The sequence below is a fragment of the Denticeps clupeoides genome, chromosome 10, assembly GCF_900700375.1.
Source record: "Denticeps clupeoides chromosome 10, fDenClu1.1, whole genome shotgun sequence".
Classification (NCBI taxonomy): domain Eukaryota; kingdom Metazoa; phylum Chordata; class Actinopteri; order Clupeiformes; family Denticipitidae; genus Denticeps; species Denticeps clupeoides.
Genome location: NC_041716.1, coordinates 21,277,749 through 21,294,807, shown reverse-complemented (window position 1 = coordinate 21,294,807; position 17,059 = coordinate 21,277,749). Strand labels below are relative to the sequence as shown.

Here is a 17,059-nt window from a genome sequence, read left to right as displayed (position 1 = left end):
TTTCCCAGAGCTCCCTGCTTGCTCCTTCAGCTAGAACTGGCTCTCTAACATCCCCACCCTGCCACTCTTGTACCTCCAGGTCTGATGCACATCACTCAGAGTGACCGTGTCATCACTGGTTTGGACGGGAACCTCTACTTTGCCAATGTCATAAGCAAGGACAGTCGCGATGACTACATCTGCCATGCCCAGTACATGGAAGCCAGGACAATCCTGCCCAAAGACCCCATCAGGCTGACTGTAAACCCTAGTGAGTTCATGTATAGAGAATTAATGTTCTTTCAAAGAGGCTTTCCTTAACATGCCATCTAGTGCATGTGGTATAAATCTACTGTGCTTGAAACAACAACCCCAATCAATATCTTCCTTAGCAAGAGATTTTGATATCATTATCTTAACATCATTTGTCTTAATTTGATGACATTTGCCTTTGTGCAGCAAACTCGCTGATGAAGAACAGGAAGCCTCACCTACACAAGCCCAGTGGCTCTCAGAGCTCCTATGTGGCCCTGAAGAACCGGAGCATAATCCTGGAGTGCATCCCTTGGGGCCTGTAGGTTATTGACCCCCAGAATTAACTCTGTTCATAATATATTTGAATCAGTCGGTGATACCTTTTCATCTTCCAGGCCCACTCCCACTGTTGAATGGCGTCTGAAGGGCAGCAATCGGGTGATCACTCAGGCTAATGTCCAGAAGTATGGCAGGTGGCTGGAATTTGACAACATTTCTGAGAGCGACGATGGGGAGTATGAGTGCATTGCCAGTAACGCATTTGGGGAAGTCAAGCATACCTACACACTAACAGTAGAAGGTAGAGTAGAATTTTTCTGCTGATAAATGCTGATAAGGAGTTGTTTCATGTTCTTGTTATTCTCTGTAGCTGCTCCAACTTGGACAAAGGAGCCCAAAAGTTTACTGTATGCCCGAGGAGAGACAGTGAAGCTGGACTGCCAGGCAGAGGGCATCCCTACTCCTGTTGTTACGTGGACCATGAATGGGCATTCTGGTATGTAATTCATCAATAATCAGAATGTGGGAATGGGTCTCACAATTCTCTCAATTTGCATAATAAGCAACATTTTTTAATGTAACATTATCTAGTTTGAAAGCCACTACATTTGTTAGTGGGAGATGCTGTAAAAAAGACCATGTGGTGTGAGAAAGAACAGAGTGTAGAAAAAACTCTTTCTCCCTCCACACAAAAGCACTGTATTCAACCACTCCAACTTGATGTTACCTGGCAGAAAGAGGCATGGCACAATAGAGGTTAAAAATGAACAGTTTACCCCGGTGCCTCCCATCTGGGGAAGACAAAGAGAGTGGGCGGTTCTGACGGCCGACACTTCACATGTTGCCGTCCGACAAAAGGCATGAAAAACAGGTGTTGAATCTTCATGCAGAACAATTAGCACAGGAATGTCACATTTTTTGTAGACGGCCGCTATGCAAAACAAAAGCATTGTCCTGCGACGGCCGCTATGCAAAACAAAAGCATGGTCCTGCGACACCCAATCTTACAATGCCATTTCCTGTTCGGTGGTGTGTTGATGTCTTTACATTTGTGTTGCAGAGTTGAATGACCCAGGGCTTACTCTTCAGGGAGGCGCTCTAATTCTGACCAATGTGCAGTACAGTGACACGGCTGTGTATCAGTGTGAAGCAGTCAACAAGCATGGCAGGATCCTGGCCAACGCCTATGTTTATGTCATAGGTTAGACTTTGTCCTCTGATTCTCACACCTGTCTTGTAAAGAGGATCCATCTCTGACTCACTGCCTAATTTCTGCTTGTGTGTTTACTAGAGCTGCCCCCCCAGATCCTGACTGAGGACTACAAGATTTACAGGGTAGTGGAGGGGAAACGGGGCCATCTGGAGTGCAGCTCTTTTGGGTCCCCACGGCCGACGATTGAGTGGTAAGTGCCATGTACAGGGGCTAAATGCCTGGAGGAATCGGGGGACCTAAAAATACCACAAAAATAATAATAATAACAATAAAATAGTAATGCATTTCACATTTTCAGAAAACATTATAAAAAAAGAAAAGAAAGCTAAAGCCACAATAAAAAAACGAAATGAAGAGTATTATATTCTTATAAGGCCATTTTTAAACCCTTGTATTGTGTTTGGGTCATTTTTGGGCTGTAAATTCCATCATCTTTTGAGATTTTCCTACTTGAGATTCAAATATATTATTAACAGAGTTAATTCTGGGGGTCAATAACCTACAGGCCCCAAGAGATGCACTCCAGGATTACGCTCCGGTTCTTCAGGAGATATGGAAGGGAGAAGGGTTTTTGACAATATCTGAACTGACATCAACAAATTGCAGTTTAGTGCTTACATGGGCCATTCTACTGGGGTGTACAGATCTTGTAATGAGGCTTCTGGCAGCTAATGGAATTGTGAATCAGGTTGCTCTATTTTTCATGCTACTATGTCACTTTATCTCATGCTTTCATGTGTTGTCCAGAGTAATCCAGAGTTGCTCGGTGTGTGAATGACAAACTTGTTCCCATTAGGGATGTTTGGGGACAAATGAGTGGTACAAGTGCCATTCATGTATAATCCAGGGTCATACAATACTGTGGATGAAGGGCTAGTCCCTTTCAGGAACCACTGACCCTTTAGGCAATATATGTCAAGCATGTCTGGAAAAATGACATTAAAATGTCAAATCTGATGCTGGTATATCTGCCAGTGGAGTAAAGGGGTCTTCAGGGACACAATATAATGTGAGCATTTCTTTACATCATATGATCTCTGCCAAGAACCACTGAAGAAGAAGTTAAGACTCGTGAGAACAGTCAAGAAAAACAAATTTGAGCTTACTTTTGCACTTCTCTTGTATTCTTCGAGAGAACCACGGTTGTGTTGTACTCTCCCAGAAAAAAAAAGCATAATCAATACAATGCAACGGTGAGCAATAGAAAATTAGAAGTAGAAAATTATAACAGAAACAGTAGTTGACAGTCAAGAGATGTTCACTAGCTCAAAAACATGAAAGAAAAGACTGCATATTATAATATATTGGATGTTTCTGAACACAATGCATTTGTGGTGTGAACTAAAATAAATCCTTAAGAGGAGGTTCCTCCTGGTTGAGGTTATTGCTGCCAAGGGGTATTCAACCAGTTATTGAAGGGTTCACATACTTTTTCTACTATCAAAATTAGTTGTTTATGGTTCTTCACAACAAAGACATTAAAGATCAGAGTTTTTGTATTATTATTTCAGGGAGAGTATACTTGGCAAAACCCTTGGTTGAGGATCTGATCACATATCATGACAAATTAATGCATGAAAACATGGAAAAGGTGTCAAATATAAAATGAAGAAATCTAAATCCAATTTGTGTTTGGGTTTGGCAGGCTGGACGAAAACCTGGAACCTGCACAGGCCAATGCCAGGATGTACCAGCTGACTGATGGGGCTCTGCAGATCACGAACGCCAGTCGAGAGGACAGCGGCAGATACACCTGCTCGGTCCACAACAGTAACCAGTCAATCAGTGCTCAGCTGGATGTGTTGAGTAAGCAGTCTACACACAGACATTCATACACCTACTTAACAAAAAGGTGATAGGTTAAAAGGCAGAGGACACATTTTGTGCTGTGACAAAAACAATCACTTTTACTTAATAAAGCATGCAATAACGGCCACACTGCAGCTCATTTTAACAACATTCTCTCTTCATTTCTACTAACTTGCTTTAGACAGGACTACAATTGTGAGTCCACCCAAGGACATACGCGCTATCCGTGGACAGCCAGCCACACTGACATGTTCTGCTCGAATTGATGAACGACTAGCCAAAGCAGATTTAATTCATTGGAGGAAGAATGGAGACAACATTGAGGAGTCCCCTATAGATGACAAGTATGTAATTTATAACCAGAAGAACTTTTTCTGCAACTTCAAGAATTATTTCTTTCTAATATCAGTATTAGATAGACATTGAGGTTTGTCCTTAGTCTCATTATAATATAGAATTGATTTTTACAGTAATTGGTCAGCTTATTTTTAGGTGTAGTGTCACTAAGGCCTCATTTCTGTTTTTGTAACTGATCATACTTATTGTAGGTACACCATTACTGAAGACGGCTCTCTAATCATCACTGATATAAGTTCAAGTGATACTGGGAGCTACACATGTGAAGTCATCACTGACCTGGATGTGGAAAAAGCCACCGGTTCTCTTACTGTCGTAGGTAAGAGAAGATCTAACCTCATATAGAAAGACCATAGATTACAATAAATTAAGTTGTGTAATAACTGAAACTTCATATCAGCTGGTTCCCAACTAAATAAAAGATTTCTCATTACCAAAGTGTCACAAAAGAAACATTTCATGGTGGATAAAACCAAAGATCTTCAAGTGATCTTCAGTCTTATTTTTATAAAACATACTGCTGTCATTGGTGCTGTCAATCAATTACTACACTACTTAAGGTTCCAGTGAGCAGGTTCTGTTCATATTCAGGCCATATTCATGTCCCAAAGTGACAGCCAAGGAATCTCTCAGTTGGTTTCAGAGAAAGAAATCAAAGTTGCTGGAATGGTCCAGCCAATCACATGACCTGAATGCTATAGGAAATCTACAGAAAGAATTAAAGCTCAGACTTCATAGAAAGGCCCCACGAAACCTTGAGGATTGAGGAATGAACAAAAATAACCTGAGCAATGCATGTGGGAGGCATCATGAAGCTGCTATCACCATAGCCTTTTGTGTGAAGCATTAAATGCATTTCAGTAAGCGTGTTCAAAACATTTTCCCTGTGTCTTTCCATTTTATTACACATAACATATGGTTCGGATTATGTGTCGGTTGGAGGAATTGGTTACATTTCTGGTTAGAATTTCATGTCATTTGGACCTTTATTATACCCGTTGCATACTTGAATTATCCATAAATGTGACTTCTACTTCTATTCCTCTGCCATGTCTAGACAAGCCTGGCCCACCCAGTGACGTAATGCTGTCAGGAAAGACTGATCGCAGCATCACCCTTAGCTGGACACCTGCAAATGAAAATAACAGCCCTGTGTTTGGTGTGTGCCTACCACTCTTACATGATCTACTACACTACATTATAATGTTTAAGGTCATTGAGAAATGTCCTTGTTTTTGAATGGTAGTGTATAAATCATACTGCAAAATGTTAAGAATCAGAGTATTGTTAGATTGTGTAGTATTGTATAATGGAATCCAAATTAGAAAAGAATATAAAGTGAAATTTAGTTCAGTTAAATATGTAATTTGTTCTAAATGCTGCTGACTAATTTTATTCTTGTATGTATGTATCCAGAATATATCATTGAAATGTTGGAAGAGAGGCACTCAGACATACTCACATGGGAGGTGGTCAAACGTGTCGGTGCTGATGTGACGCAAGTGGAGGTTAGGCTGCGGCCCTATGGAAAATATCACTTCCAGGTCTTCGCTGTAAATGAAATAGGGAAGAGCGAGCCCAGTAAATATACTGAGATCCTTGAGACGCCTCCTGCTGGTGAGCACTTTGTACTACATTCAATAGTGTAACTTACAAGGACAGTACAGTCAACACTAATCACATTTGCTAAATAACATAGAAAGCCAGAAACCATTTCAGATTCTGTTCCTTTAAGAGGGTGGTAGCATACTATATAGCATACTATAACCGAAATATGGCCAATCATCATATACTATGTTGAAATTTCTCTTTCCCTGCAGCACCTGATCACTACCCAAAGCATGTGAAGAGTCTGCCAGCAGACCCAGACACTCTGGTTATTTCATGGGAGGTATGCTGTGGTTTTAATTCATATGCAATAGTAGGATGGAGGCCATGAAAGCAGATTCTTAGAATTCATAAGTGGGATTTTGTGCTCTTAGCCTTTTACGCGACTACTACTCAAAGTAACACTAATCAGAAAGTTAGAACGCAAAATAATAAAATGCCCATCTCTTTCAGGAAATGGACCTACGAGATTATAATGGCCCAGACTTTAAGTACAGAGTGTTCTGGCGACAGTCTGGAGACAAAGGCCACCACTGGCAAGACAGCGTTGTGGATGGTCCACCATTTGTTGTCAAGGGAGCAGGCACCTTCACACCATTTGAGATAAAAGTGCAAGCTGTCAATAAAATTGGCCAAGGTCCAGATTCCTCACCGAAGATTGGCCATTCAGGAGAAGATTGTACGTTCATTCTGGGATTCTTTATTTTCATTTCAGCTACATACAGTACATAGTGAATGTAGCATGTGTGTCAATCCAGAGTGGAAAGTTCAGGTGTGTGATGGCTTGTGGGATGAAGCTGAGTCTGGCAGTTAGGGCCCAAATGCTTCGGTACCTTTTTCCAGATGGTAGGAGGGTGAAGAGTGCATACGGTGCAGTTCTCAAACTAGACAGTGATGCAGCTGGTCAGAATGCTCTCAATAGTCCTTCTATATAAGGTGGTGAGGATGGTTTATTGACATTAAAGTCAAGTAGTATGTTACCCAAAAGAAAATGGCAACATTTAGGTAGGATACTCAAACTATTGAGATGTATCCAATTTTTATTGTTTTTTTCCAGATGCCTACACGTCATACTAAACTTACTAAGACATAACAAACAATGTATACCAAAATATATTTTTTGCAATAAACTTAATGGAATATTCACTAGTCCTAAAAGCCTAAAAGAAAATATTTATTAACATAAGAGTTTTAAAATATTTCTAACATGACCACACTGTGGTTTGAATTTTTCAGTCCCCCTTGATGCTCCATCAGATGTGTCTGTTGAGGTGAACGGGACAGCAGTTGTTGTGCGGTGGAGCCCCGTAAGGCTGGAATCAGTACGTGGACATCTTCAAGGCTATAAGGTACACCATCTTATGCTGAAACTGGCTTGCTTAGACTGACCTACCTTCCACATAAGCAAAACATCTAGTGAGAAAAACTATTTATTACACCATTATGTTTCACCCAGGTGATGTTGTCTTGGGACAAGTTACTCTGTGGTGTATTAAAAGAGCAGTAAAAGACCTTTCATTCAGAGAATTAGGGGGCACTGTAATTGATGAACAGGAATAAAACATATAGGTTTTCTGATCTTTTAGCTTTCTGCTGTGTGTGTCAAAAATCAGATTCACCTCAAGGGGCCACGGAAGCTACGTGGTCACAGGAGACCAGACGTGAATATAGAGTCTGAAAGTGAAGAGAACGAAGTGAAGACTGTACACGGCAACAGGAACAAGGAGGTGATGAGAGGTCTGCAGTTCTTCTCTGAATACTCCCTGAAGGTCACCGCTTTCAACAACAAAGGTGAAAGTCCTCATTCGAAGACGCATGACTTCAGCACTCCTGAAGGAGGTGAGAACAAAGGAGCACATGCAACACCCTTCTTCCACTAGTTTTGTAATCTACACTGGAAACACACTCATGCAGTCTAAGCAAACAGGGATCTGGGTCTCCAGCTACTGATTTGTGAATTTTCATGTTTACCATCAAAACATACTTATCATATGGTATACTTATCATATGATGCAAATAATCCACCACACAGGTGCAGTTGTGTTACATCTGGTGTTCATCGTCTTAAAACAATGACCAATTATTTTCACTAACAAGTCTATTGGAAATGTGATATTAAAGGACAATAACAGAACATAAAACAGTTACAGTAGAATATCTCAATATCTGTGATCTGAACTGATAAAACAAATATATGGCAACTGATTTCACTTAAACGTGTACACTGTACCAAAATGTGAAATCTGAAGCCAGAAAACCCCACTTTATGTCACTTGACTGGTTGCGTGGCAGCATGAACGCAGAACCAGGTGACTAATTTACCATTTAATCAGCGTTTTGATTGTTGGCCTGTCCTCAGTCATTGTTAGTCAATGTGGCAATGACTCTGCTTATCAACTCTCTTCATATCTCCTCATCTCCAGTTAGCCCGATCCTTTCTCCTGCTTTCCTCAACCCTGCTTCCCTGTTTGTTGTGTTTTGTTATGAGAGAGTCAGCCTCTATGGGGGTTGCAGTGTACGCTGAACGCGCTCTCTCAGTGGAGACTCACCCACCACTTTGAGTCATCTCGCGATTTGGTTCCACGTCTCCTCCGACATTCGCTCTTTCATTGAGTCACATCACAGCCCCATGACACTGTAATCATCTAAATTCCCATTGGTAGTTGTCATCCACCACCCATATCGAAGTGTACTGATTGGTTTAACGAAAACACTTGAAAAAGGGCTTGAAAAATTACTCCTAAATCTATGGAAGTTGACTATTGTCATTTCAGCTATATACATGTTAGACAGTACATAGTGAAACAAAATATCATTTCTCAAGAATTTGGTGCTATATTTGAACGATTAGACAAAGTTACATACTGACAAAGTGCACATGTGCAACACCGACAAAATGGATTACATAAGGTGCAATCAAGGGACACAGGCAGTGCAAGAATAACATAAAAAAAAAAAAAAAAAAAACATGTAGACAATGAGGCAGACAGTGCTAAACAGGTGAAATGAATAATAAATGTGTGAAGTAAGAAGGAACAATGCATGAATAGATGATATTACAGATAGATGTTGTTTGGTCCAGCTCGTGAGTTGCAAAGAGTTTTCCTCATATGGTTAGACACAGCACCTGATCACTGGAAGGATGGTTGGATTTCCTCGCAGTCACGTCGTTCTGTTTGCGGAATCGAAGTCATTCAGCGCATCTGGTAGGGAGGGGTCACTGTCAGAGGTTTTAGTCCTTGTCACGACTACGGACTTACGGGGGAAGGAAGCACAGAGGTCTGACATACTGGGAAGGGGGTTTTATTATACAATAAACAAATACAAATAAACAATGGCGCGGTGGCCGAAAACAATTTAACTTAAATAAAGAACATAAACTAACCCGTAGGCGTGTGGCGATTGCCAGAACTCAAAAACATAAAGACATTCACCCACTGAAGTCAAGTTCATGTCTGGGTTCACGAAAATGCCAGAGACCCAGAAGGGGCGGAAACTTCCGGCATTTATGGGGCGTCAGGATTTGAGTCAGGTGTGGAGCCCAGCTGCAGGCAATCCTGACAGAGCCCCCCTCCAAGGGCTACGTCCTCGGAGCCCCAGCAGTACCATCAGTGGAGGCGGCGGGGCGGACGGCGGCAACCACAGGGCTCCTGCCCTGCTGTATCCTCCCCTTGGAGGACCCGGTCCCTCGGGCTGGCTCCCCAGCGTGGTCAGGCGTGGCGGCCCCGTTCCCTCGGGCTGGCTCCCTGGCGTGGTCAGGCGTGCCGGCCCCGGTCCCTCGGGCTGGCTCCCCGGCGTGGTCAGGCGTGCCGGCCCCGGTCCCTCGGGCTGGCTCCCCGGCGTGGTCAGGCGTGCCGGCCCCGGTCCCTCGGCCTGGCCCCCCGGCGTGGTCAGGCGTGCCGGCCCCGGTCCCTCGGCCTGGCCCCCCGGCGTGGTCAGGCGTGCCGGCCCCGGTCCCTCGGCCTGGCCCCCCGGCGTGGTCAGGCGTGCCGGCCCCGGTCCCTCGGCCTGGCCCCCCCGGCGTGGTCAGGCGTGCCGGCCCCGGTCCCTCGGCCTGGCCCCCCGGCGTGGTCAGGCGTGCCGGCCCCGGACCCTCGGCCTGGCCCCCCGGCGTGGGCCCGCGTGGCGGCCCCGGACCCTCGGCCTGGCCCCCCGGCGTGGGCCCGCGTCACCCCCTGCACCGCGCAGGGAGATTGTCCCAGAGCCTCCGGCAACTGTTCCAGGCACCCCAGGCTGGTGCCTTCTGGGACTATGCAGCCCCTCTCGCTGCACGGCCCTGGTGCCAAGGGGGGGGCATTGCCAGACCATCTGGCTAGCCCCTTCTGCGTCCGTTGGGACAAGCAGGCCCTCTTCCTGTCTGTCCCAGCTGGGTCCTCATGCCTACCCGGGGGCTCTATGGCGCTCCACCCCTCTGGAGGCGGACACAGGCCCATGCTTGGCCAGTCCTCCTTACCGGCTACCGGAGGACCCAGCTCCATCGCTTCCCCACCTCCCCTCCCCTCAGGAGGAGTCCCCAACCCGAACTGCACCCCCCCAAAAAATTCTTTGGGGGAGCACCCCCCCCCGGCTGGACTTAGGGGTACCTTGGGGCTCGTCCACCTCGCCTTGGACCGGTGCAGTCAGGTTGGGAACTCCCTCCCTGGGGTTCAGCTCCGCTGCTGGGTCGCCATCTGGTGGACACAAAGAGGGGAAGTGGGGGCGACATACGGACACATATACCACGCACACACACACAGACAGAGACAGACAGAAGAGAGGGTCGTCTGGTTCCCTCTCTGAGCTCTCCGGGACCTCCTCAGGGGGCACAGCCAGGATCTCGGGAGGCGCAACCTTCTCGTCGCCCGCCAGTGCTTGGTCTTCTTGCCCCGGATCCTGACTGGCGCTGGATGTGGTGGAGGGGCAGAGTTCGATCCCTGGCTCAGGCTCTGGTCGATCAAACTCCGCCCTCAGTCTCTGCTGGAAGTCCCGAAAACTCCTGTCGGTCTCTCCCTGCTGCCAGAGGGTTGTGCTCCAGCCCCATGCTGATCCAGTCAGACACGTGAGGATGGTATTGATCTCATCCGTGTCTGCTGCCCCACTGAAGGGTCCTGGGACCATTTGGCTGTCCCACACGGGGCTGGGCACGTCGCTGGAGATGGTGGTGGGCGTGTGGCATGGGGGGTGGTGGACGTCTTCTCCAGCATGCGGGGGCGCTGGTGATGCGCTGCCGTTCAGCTGGGAAACGTCAGAGCAGAGGGAAGGCGGGTCGGCGACTGGAGCTGGGAGGGCATCTTCCCTGTGAGGCAGTTCCGGCAGTGCAGTTGCTGGTTGGCGACCTCCTGTCGCCCTGTTCCACCAGCTTACCTCCGCATCGCTGTTCTCCTCCTCACTGTTGTCGCACCTCTGGGACTGACGTGGGTTTCCACGGACCTCGCAACGGACGGGCACGATGGGCGGAGCCATCCCGGCACCGACTGCCCAATCGGCGTCATCCTCGTGTTGGTCCGTGTCGACCTCATACCCTCGGAAGTCACGTGGATCTTCACGGATGTCGCGACAATCTCGGACGCGCGCGCTGGGTGGAGCCATCCCGGCCCCGACTGCCCAACGAAAATCCACGTCATTGTCGCTTTCGTCATCCGTGTCCTCCCACCTGTGACTCTGAGGGTCGTCCACCCTGCGGACATCCTGGACCCAGGGTGCGATCAACTCCCAGGGACAGTACTCTGGCCATTCGGGCTGGAGGCTGCCCACCTCCTCGCTGGAGGGACGCCGCCGTTGTCGCTTCTCACCCCCCTGGAAGTGACGTGGGTCCCCACGGACCTTGCGACGATCGCAGACTGGCACGATGGGCGGAGCCCAACTCTCGTCTCCCGTGCTCTCGTCGTCGTCCGTGTCGTCCCAGTCCACGGGGAGCCTTGCCAGCAGAGCGCAGAGTTCTTGGCTCGACATGGCGAAGATCGTGGGGGTCGCATCTTCTGCGCTCGCTGTCCACGTCACTTCCTCGCTGCTGCCGACGCCAACCTCCTCGCTCCGCCCACTCACCCGCCGACGTTGTCGCTTCCGGGTTTCGCGGAGTTTCCCGGGGGTGACGTCATCACGCGGCGCCGCGTACCACGGCTTCTCGGGGAGAAAACGCTCCACCAGAACGGGCGGCGCGTCTCTCCCCTGGCGTCCACGTTCGCCGCGCCGCGTCCTTCGCGGCGTTTCTTCTCCTCTGCTGTTTACCTCTGCGCTTTTGGGGAGGTCTCTGGCATTCTGTCACGACTACGGACTTACGGGGGAAGGAAGCGCAGAGGTTTGACATACTGGGAAGGGGGTTTTATTATACAATAAACAAATAAATACAAATAAACAATGGCGCGGTGGCCGAAAACAATTTAACTTAAATTAAGAACATAAACTAACCCGTAGGCGTGTGGCGATTGCCAGAACTCAAAAACATAAAGACATTCACCCACTGAAGTCAAGTTCATGTCTGGGTTCACGAAAATGCCAGAGACCCAGAAGGGGCGGAAACTTCCGGCATTTATGGGGCGTCAGGATTTGAGTCAGGTGTGGAGCCCAGCTGCAGGCAATCCTGACAGTCCTGTAGTTTGTGACGGCCTGGATGCCCTGCCACATGCGCCGTGTGTCCTGGAAGTGGCTGTGAATTTTCAGCCATTGTGCACTCTTTGTTGCTCTAATGGCTCGAGACATTTTAGGCCTCGCTGATCTTAGAGCCACCTACCTGAAGGTAGTCTCAAGGAAGGAAGTCTCAAGCTTTGAGCAGCTCACGTACCTCTGCAGTCATCCACAGCTTCTGATTAGATCTTGTGGTGATGGACTTAGAGACTTGGAGACAGTGCATTTGCTGATGTAGCTGTTCACTGATATCCTGTACTCCTCCAAGTTGATGGTGTTGTTGCCGTTGCATACAGCCCCCCTAAACATCTGCCAGTCAGTGCACTCAAAACAGTCTTGAAGAGACCTGCAAGTCTCATTTACATTTACAGCATTTACCAGACGCCCTTATTCAAAGCAACTTACAATCAGTAGTTACAGGAACAGTGCCCCCTCCTGGAGCAATTTACGGTTAAGTGTGCTCAGGGTCACAATGGTAGTAAGTGGGATTTGAACCTGGGTCTTCTGGTTCATAGGCGAGTGTGTTACCCAATAGGCTACCACCACCACTTGTGATGAACAGTAGCTAGAAACTGAGTTCTGGCACATTCAGTGTTGATGTAAACACACAGGCCTCTGGTCACACCGCACAACGCTGCATTCCAAAAGGAAGTAAGCTGTTGAATGGCGGCGTCCGGAATTCGCTGAGCCACGTCTCTGTAAAAAAAGACTCAGCAGTATCTATAGTCCCGCTGGGTAGTCCACTGAAGTTTTATCCACGGACGTTGGATAAAATAAATGTTGGAACAGCCGGCCGGCTATGATTAGCATTTAGCCTAGCCCGGATCCCCGACCATTTCCCACGCTTCCAGTTTCTCGTGCACCACTTGCAGCCGTGTTTCCCTAATGTACCGGCATCAAGCGACACCGGGGCCTGGAGGCCTGCTTTCCGCAGCAGTCCGAGCATGCGCAGTTGTTCTCGGAGATCATCCTGTATGTCAGAAGGATGACGAAGCTGGAATCATTTTCCCCGATGCCCACGTGTCTTTTTCGGTGCGCTGAAAAACTAAAGAACACCATTGTGGAACAGGAGAGGCCACTGCGAGCTACTGTCACGCCGCCATCCTACCGGGAGATCGTAATGATGTAAGGGTGTAGTAAAGCAGAACACTCAAGAACCCTAAACATACAAAAAATTACATACTACTCTATCTAGGGATGGCATTCAGTGAGAAATCTTCCCAGATATATGACTATGCCTTCATTGAATATTTATTTATGTTTGTTGTTTGTTTTCAGTTCCTGGCCCTCCTGTATTTCTAGACTTCGAGAGTCCATCAGAAACAGAGCTGGTCCTCCACTGGCGAGCTCCTGAGAAGCCCAATGGACATCTGACTGGATACCAAATACAGTACAGTGAAAGTCGGTGTCAATACATGCTACTTAAAACAATAAACATACGTGGTTGTGAAATGTACATTTTCATAGTTAGGTCTCAAAGGTTAACAAAAAGAGGGCTATCAATCTTAACATGCTGCCAACCAGTGACAAGCTACAGTTATGGTTACATTTAAGCAAAGCAAGGATGTGTCCTCAGTCATTTAGTTTGCCTATAATAGCAACTAAAGGAAAATAATACAGAATTGTGTTGGGATTAATTGATCACATTATGCACTATTTACAATCAATTAAAAAAACAATATATGAAGACACTTCATAGGAGAGAACACTAATACACTCCAGCACTTTCACTTTCAATCACTTCTGGACTCAATCCCCCCAGAATCCTTGCACACATTTTTTACTTTCACTTTACTCATTTGCACACCCTACCTGTTGCACATACTTTATGTTAAAAACATAAAAGTGTAATATTTGGTTATGTTTGCAATATTTGCATATTGGTTCACTGTATACTTGCAATATTTGCAATACTGTGGTCTGTAGCAGTGGCTAAAGCATTTCACTGCATATCGTACTGTGTATGACTGTGTATGTGACTTTGAATTTGATGTATTTTAGTTGCCTCTAAGTTACTGATTTGATTTCTAGTTGTGGAGGAGGGTGCTAGTGAAATCAAGATTGAAGACATTAAAGACCCCACAGCCACATTCTTCCACCTGAAGAATCTCAACCCTGACAGTCAGTACCACTTCTATCTGCGTGGGCGCACAATAGCAGGATATGGAGAACAAATCACACAGAGGGGTGCCACCTTGCTGGATGGAGGTAAAGTCCCAGAAATAAAATACACAGTGCATAGACCTGTGATCAAACTATTAATCGATTTCCCTGTTTTATGTTTCCAGTGCCCCCGTCCAATGTCAGCATGGTATCAGGAATGACCTACCTCAACCTGAGCTGGGTGCCAAATGAGAGACATCGAAATACTCTGTTTAATTTCCATTACCTCATGAAGAGTGGTGAGGAAGGGGTAGAAACAGAGGGCAAATTAGTTTGTAGAATTGTATTAGTTTGTAAAGTGTATTATAAATACATTTTTAAATGAATGACGTGGTAGACAAAGCCTTACCTCTGCTTAATAATTAATTTGATATGTGTGTATGTACTAGCCGGTGGAGAGTGGACGATTTCAGATGACGTTAACACTAGTCAGCGATTCTACCAGATTCAGGGCCTGAAAACAGGAACTCAATACCGCCTAAGGATCCTTCTCAACAACAACACCTCCTGGGAGGACGAGGCTAAGACCAGTGGGCCAGGTACAATTAGCCAGTAGTTGTTCCTGTCCCAACAAGGGACAATTGTGACCCAGTTTTATGGTGCAGCAGTATACAAACAGTTGAAACCAAAAGTTTACACACAATGTGTAAAAAGACAATACTTTTTTTTCTTCTTACCGTCTGATATTAAATCATACAAAATCCTTTCAGTTTTAGGCCCGTTCTGATTCCCAAAATAATTTTGATTTGCTAAATGTCAAAATAATGTGTGAGAATTCTTTTGAGATTTTTTATAACTTTCTTCAAAGTCAAAAGTTTACATACATTTGCTTAGTATTTGGTAGAATAGCCTTTAAACTGAAATACTTGACTCAAACACTTTGAGTATCCTTCCACAAGCTTCTCACAATATTTTAATGAAATTTTGGCCCATTCCTCCTGACAGAACTGGTGTAATCAAGTCAGGTTTGTAGGCCGCCTTGCTCTCACATGTCTTTGCAGCTCTGACCACAAATTTTCTATGGCATTGAGATCAGGGCTTTGTGATGACCACTCTAAAACATTGACTTTGTTGTCCTTAAGCCACTTTGTAACCAATTTAGGGTCATTGTCTATTTGGAAGACCAAGCTTTAACTTCCTGGCTGATGTCTTATTGCTGCTTCAATATTTCAACATACCGTTCTTTCTTCATGATGCCATCTATTTTGTGAAGTGCACCAGTCCCTCCTGCAGCAAAACACCCCCACAACATGATGCTGCCACCTCCGTACTTTACAGTTGGGATGGTGTTCTCAGGCTTGAAGGCTTCCCCCCCTTTCCTCCGAATATGACGATGGTCAGTATGGCCAAACAGTAAAATTTTTGTTTAGTCAGACCACAGGACATGCCTCCAGAAATTAGGGTCTTTGTCCCTGTGTGTATTTGCAAAGTATTATCTGGCTTTTTATGTAGCTTTTGGAGTAATGGCTTTTTTCTCACTGAGTAGCCTTTCAGCTCATGTTGGTACAGGACTCGTTTCACTGTGGATATTGATACACTCTTACCTGCTTTTGATCTGGGATTGATACACACATTCCGCACCAGAACATGTTCATCTCTTGGACTCAGGAGCAGTCTCCTTCCTGAGCGGTATGATTCCTGGACATTCCCATGTTGTTTATACTTGTGTATAATTGTTTGAACAGATGAATGTGGCACCTTCAGGCATCTGGAAATTGCTCCCAAATGAACCAGTCTTGTGAAGGTCCACAATTCTCTTCCTGGCTGATTTCTTTAGACTTTCCCATGGTGTCTCAAAAGAAAGCAGTGTGTTGTGGTGTTCCTTTAAATGCATCCACAGGTGTGCCTCCAATCAACTCAAGTGGTGTCACCTAACCTATCAGACGCTTCCAAAGCCATGACAATATCATCTGGGCTTCCCCAAATTAATTATATTAATAATAGTAATTATTTTGGGAATCCGAATGGGCCTAAAACTGAAAGGGTTTTGTAGGATTTAATATCAGACAGTAAGAAAATCTAAAAGCCGTTTTCAGACCAAACACAGCACGCACTGTGCTCGCCACGGGGCTTCGATACTATGTGTGTGTGTGTCTGTTTTGACGGTTCAGGAGGAACGCTAACCAATTTGATTATATTGGTCGCGTGAAAATTTCAACTTTGATCATAGTGTAAGAACAAGGCTGCCGAGTGGTGCACGGCACAGGGAAACTCCTACCCACCCTGCCGCTGTACTCAGATCAGGCAGCCACAGTCACTACCTTACTTTTTAACAAGAACTTTTATGCCAACAGAAAATCACCAAGCGACGACATTATGATATTTACATTTACGGTATTTCAGACGCCCTTATCCAGAGCAACTTACAATCAGTAGTTATAGTAGTTACAGGGACAGTCCCCCTGGAGCAACTTAGGATTAAGTGTCTTGCTCAGGGGCACAATGGTAGTAAGTGGGATTTGAACCTGGGTCTTGTGTTTTGTAGGCGAGTGTGTTACCCACTAGGCTACTACCGCCCACTATTATTATAATAATAGTGGGTGTTGTTTTCGTCAACTAAATTTATGACGAAATAATGTCAATGAACCTTTATAACATGACAGAAACAAGACATGACGCAACATAAATGCTGGTCATGTGACTATTACTATGACAAAATATAACCTAAAATATATATAAATTTACAAAATTAAAACTATACTAAAATGTCTTGTTATTTCCTCTCATTTAATCACATTATTATTATTATTATTTATATAATCGATTGTCTTCTGCACTGCATCCTGATGAAGC

At 45.6% G+C, this 17,059-nt stretch overlaps 1 protein-coding gene across 4 annotated transcripts in view; it reads left to right on the top strand.

Moving 5' to 3' along the window:
* Window positions 1-17,059, top strand: part of LOC114798462 (neural cell adhesion molecule L1.1-like) — a 37,816-nt gene that overhangs the window by 16,343 nt on the left and 4,414 nt on the right. For all 4 annotated transcript variants that reach the window (XM_028994201.1, XM_028994202.1, XM_028994198.1 and 1 more), the window contains exons 7-25: window positions 80-250; window positions 439-553; window positions 630-814; window positions 884-1,009; window positions 1,574-1,714; window positions 1,805-1,916; window positions 3,372-3,532; window positions 3,717-3,879; window positions 4,084-4,211; window positions 4,950-5,051; window positions 5,309-5,509; window positions 5,713-5,783; window positions 5,954-6,179; window positions 6,737-6,849; window positions 7,114-7,339; window positions 13,382-13,504; window positions 14,135-14,311; window positions 14,392-14,505; window positions 14,656-14,805. In XM_028994201.1, the coding sequence (XP_028850034.1) occupies window positions 80-250; window positions 439-553; window positions 630-814; window positions 884-1,009; window positions 1,574-1,714; window positions 1,805-1,916; window positions 3,372-3,532; window positions 3,717-3,879; window positions 4,084-4,211; window positions 4,950-5,051; window positions 5,309-5,509; window positions 5,713-5,783; window positions 5,954-6,179; window positions 6,737-6,849; window positions 7,114-7,339; window positions 13,382-13,504; window positions 14,135-14,311; window positions 14,392-14,505; window positions 14,656-14,805 (2,805 nt within the window). The remainder of the gene's footprint in view (window positions 1-79; window positions 251-438; window positions 554-629; window positions 815-883; window positions 1,010-1,573; window positions 1,715-1,804; window positions 1,917-3,371; window positions 3,533-3,716; window positions 3,880-4,083; window positions 4,212-4,949; window positions 5,052-5,308; window positions 5,510-5,712; window positions 5,784-5,953; window positions 6,180-6,736; window positions 6,850-7,113; window positions 7,340-13,381; window positions 13,505-14,134; window positions 14,312-14,391; window positions 14,506-14,655; window positions 14,806-17,059) is intronic.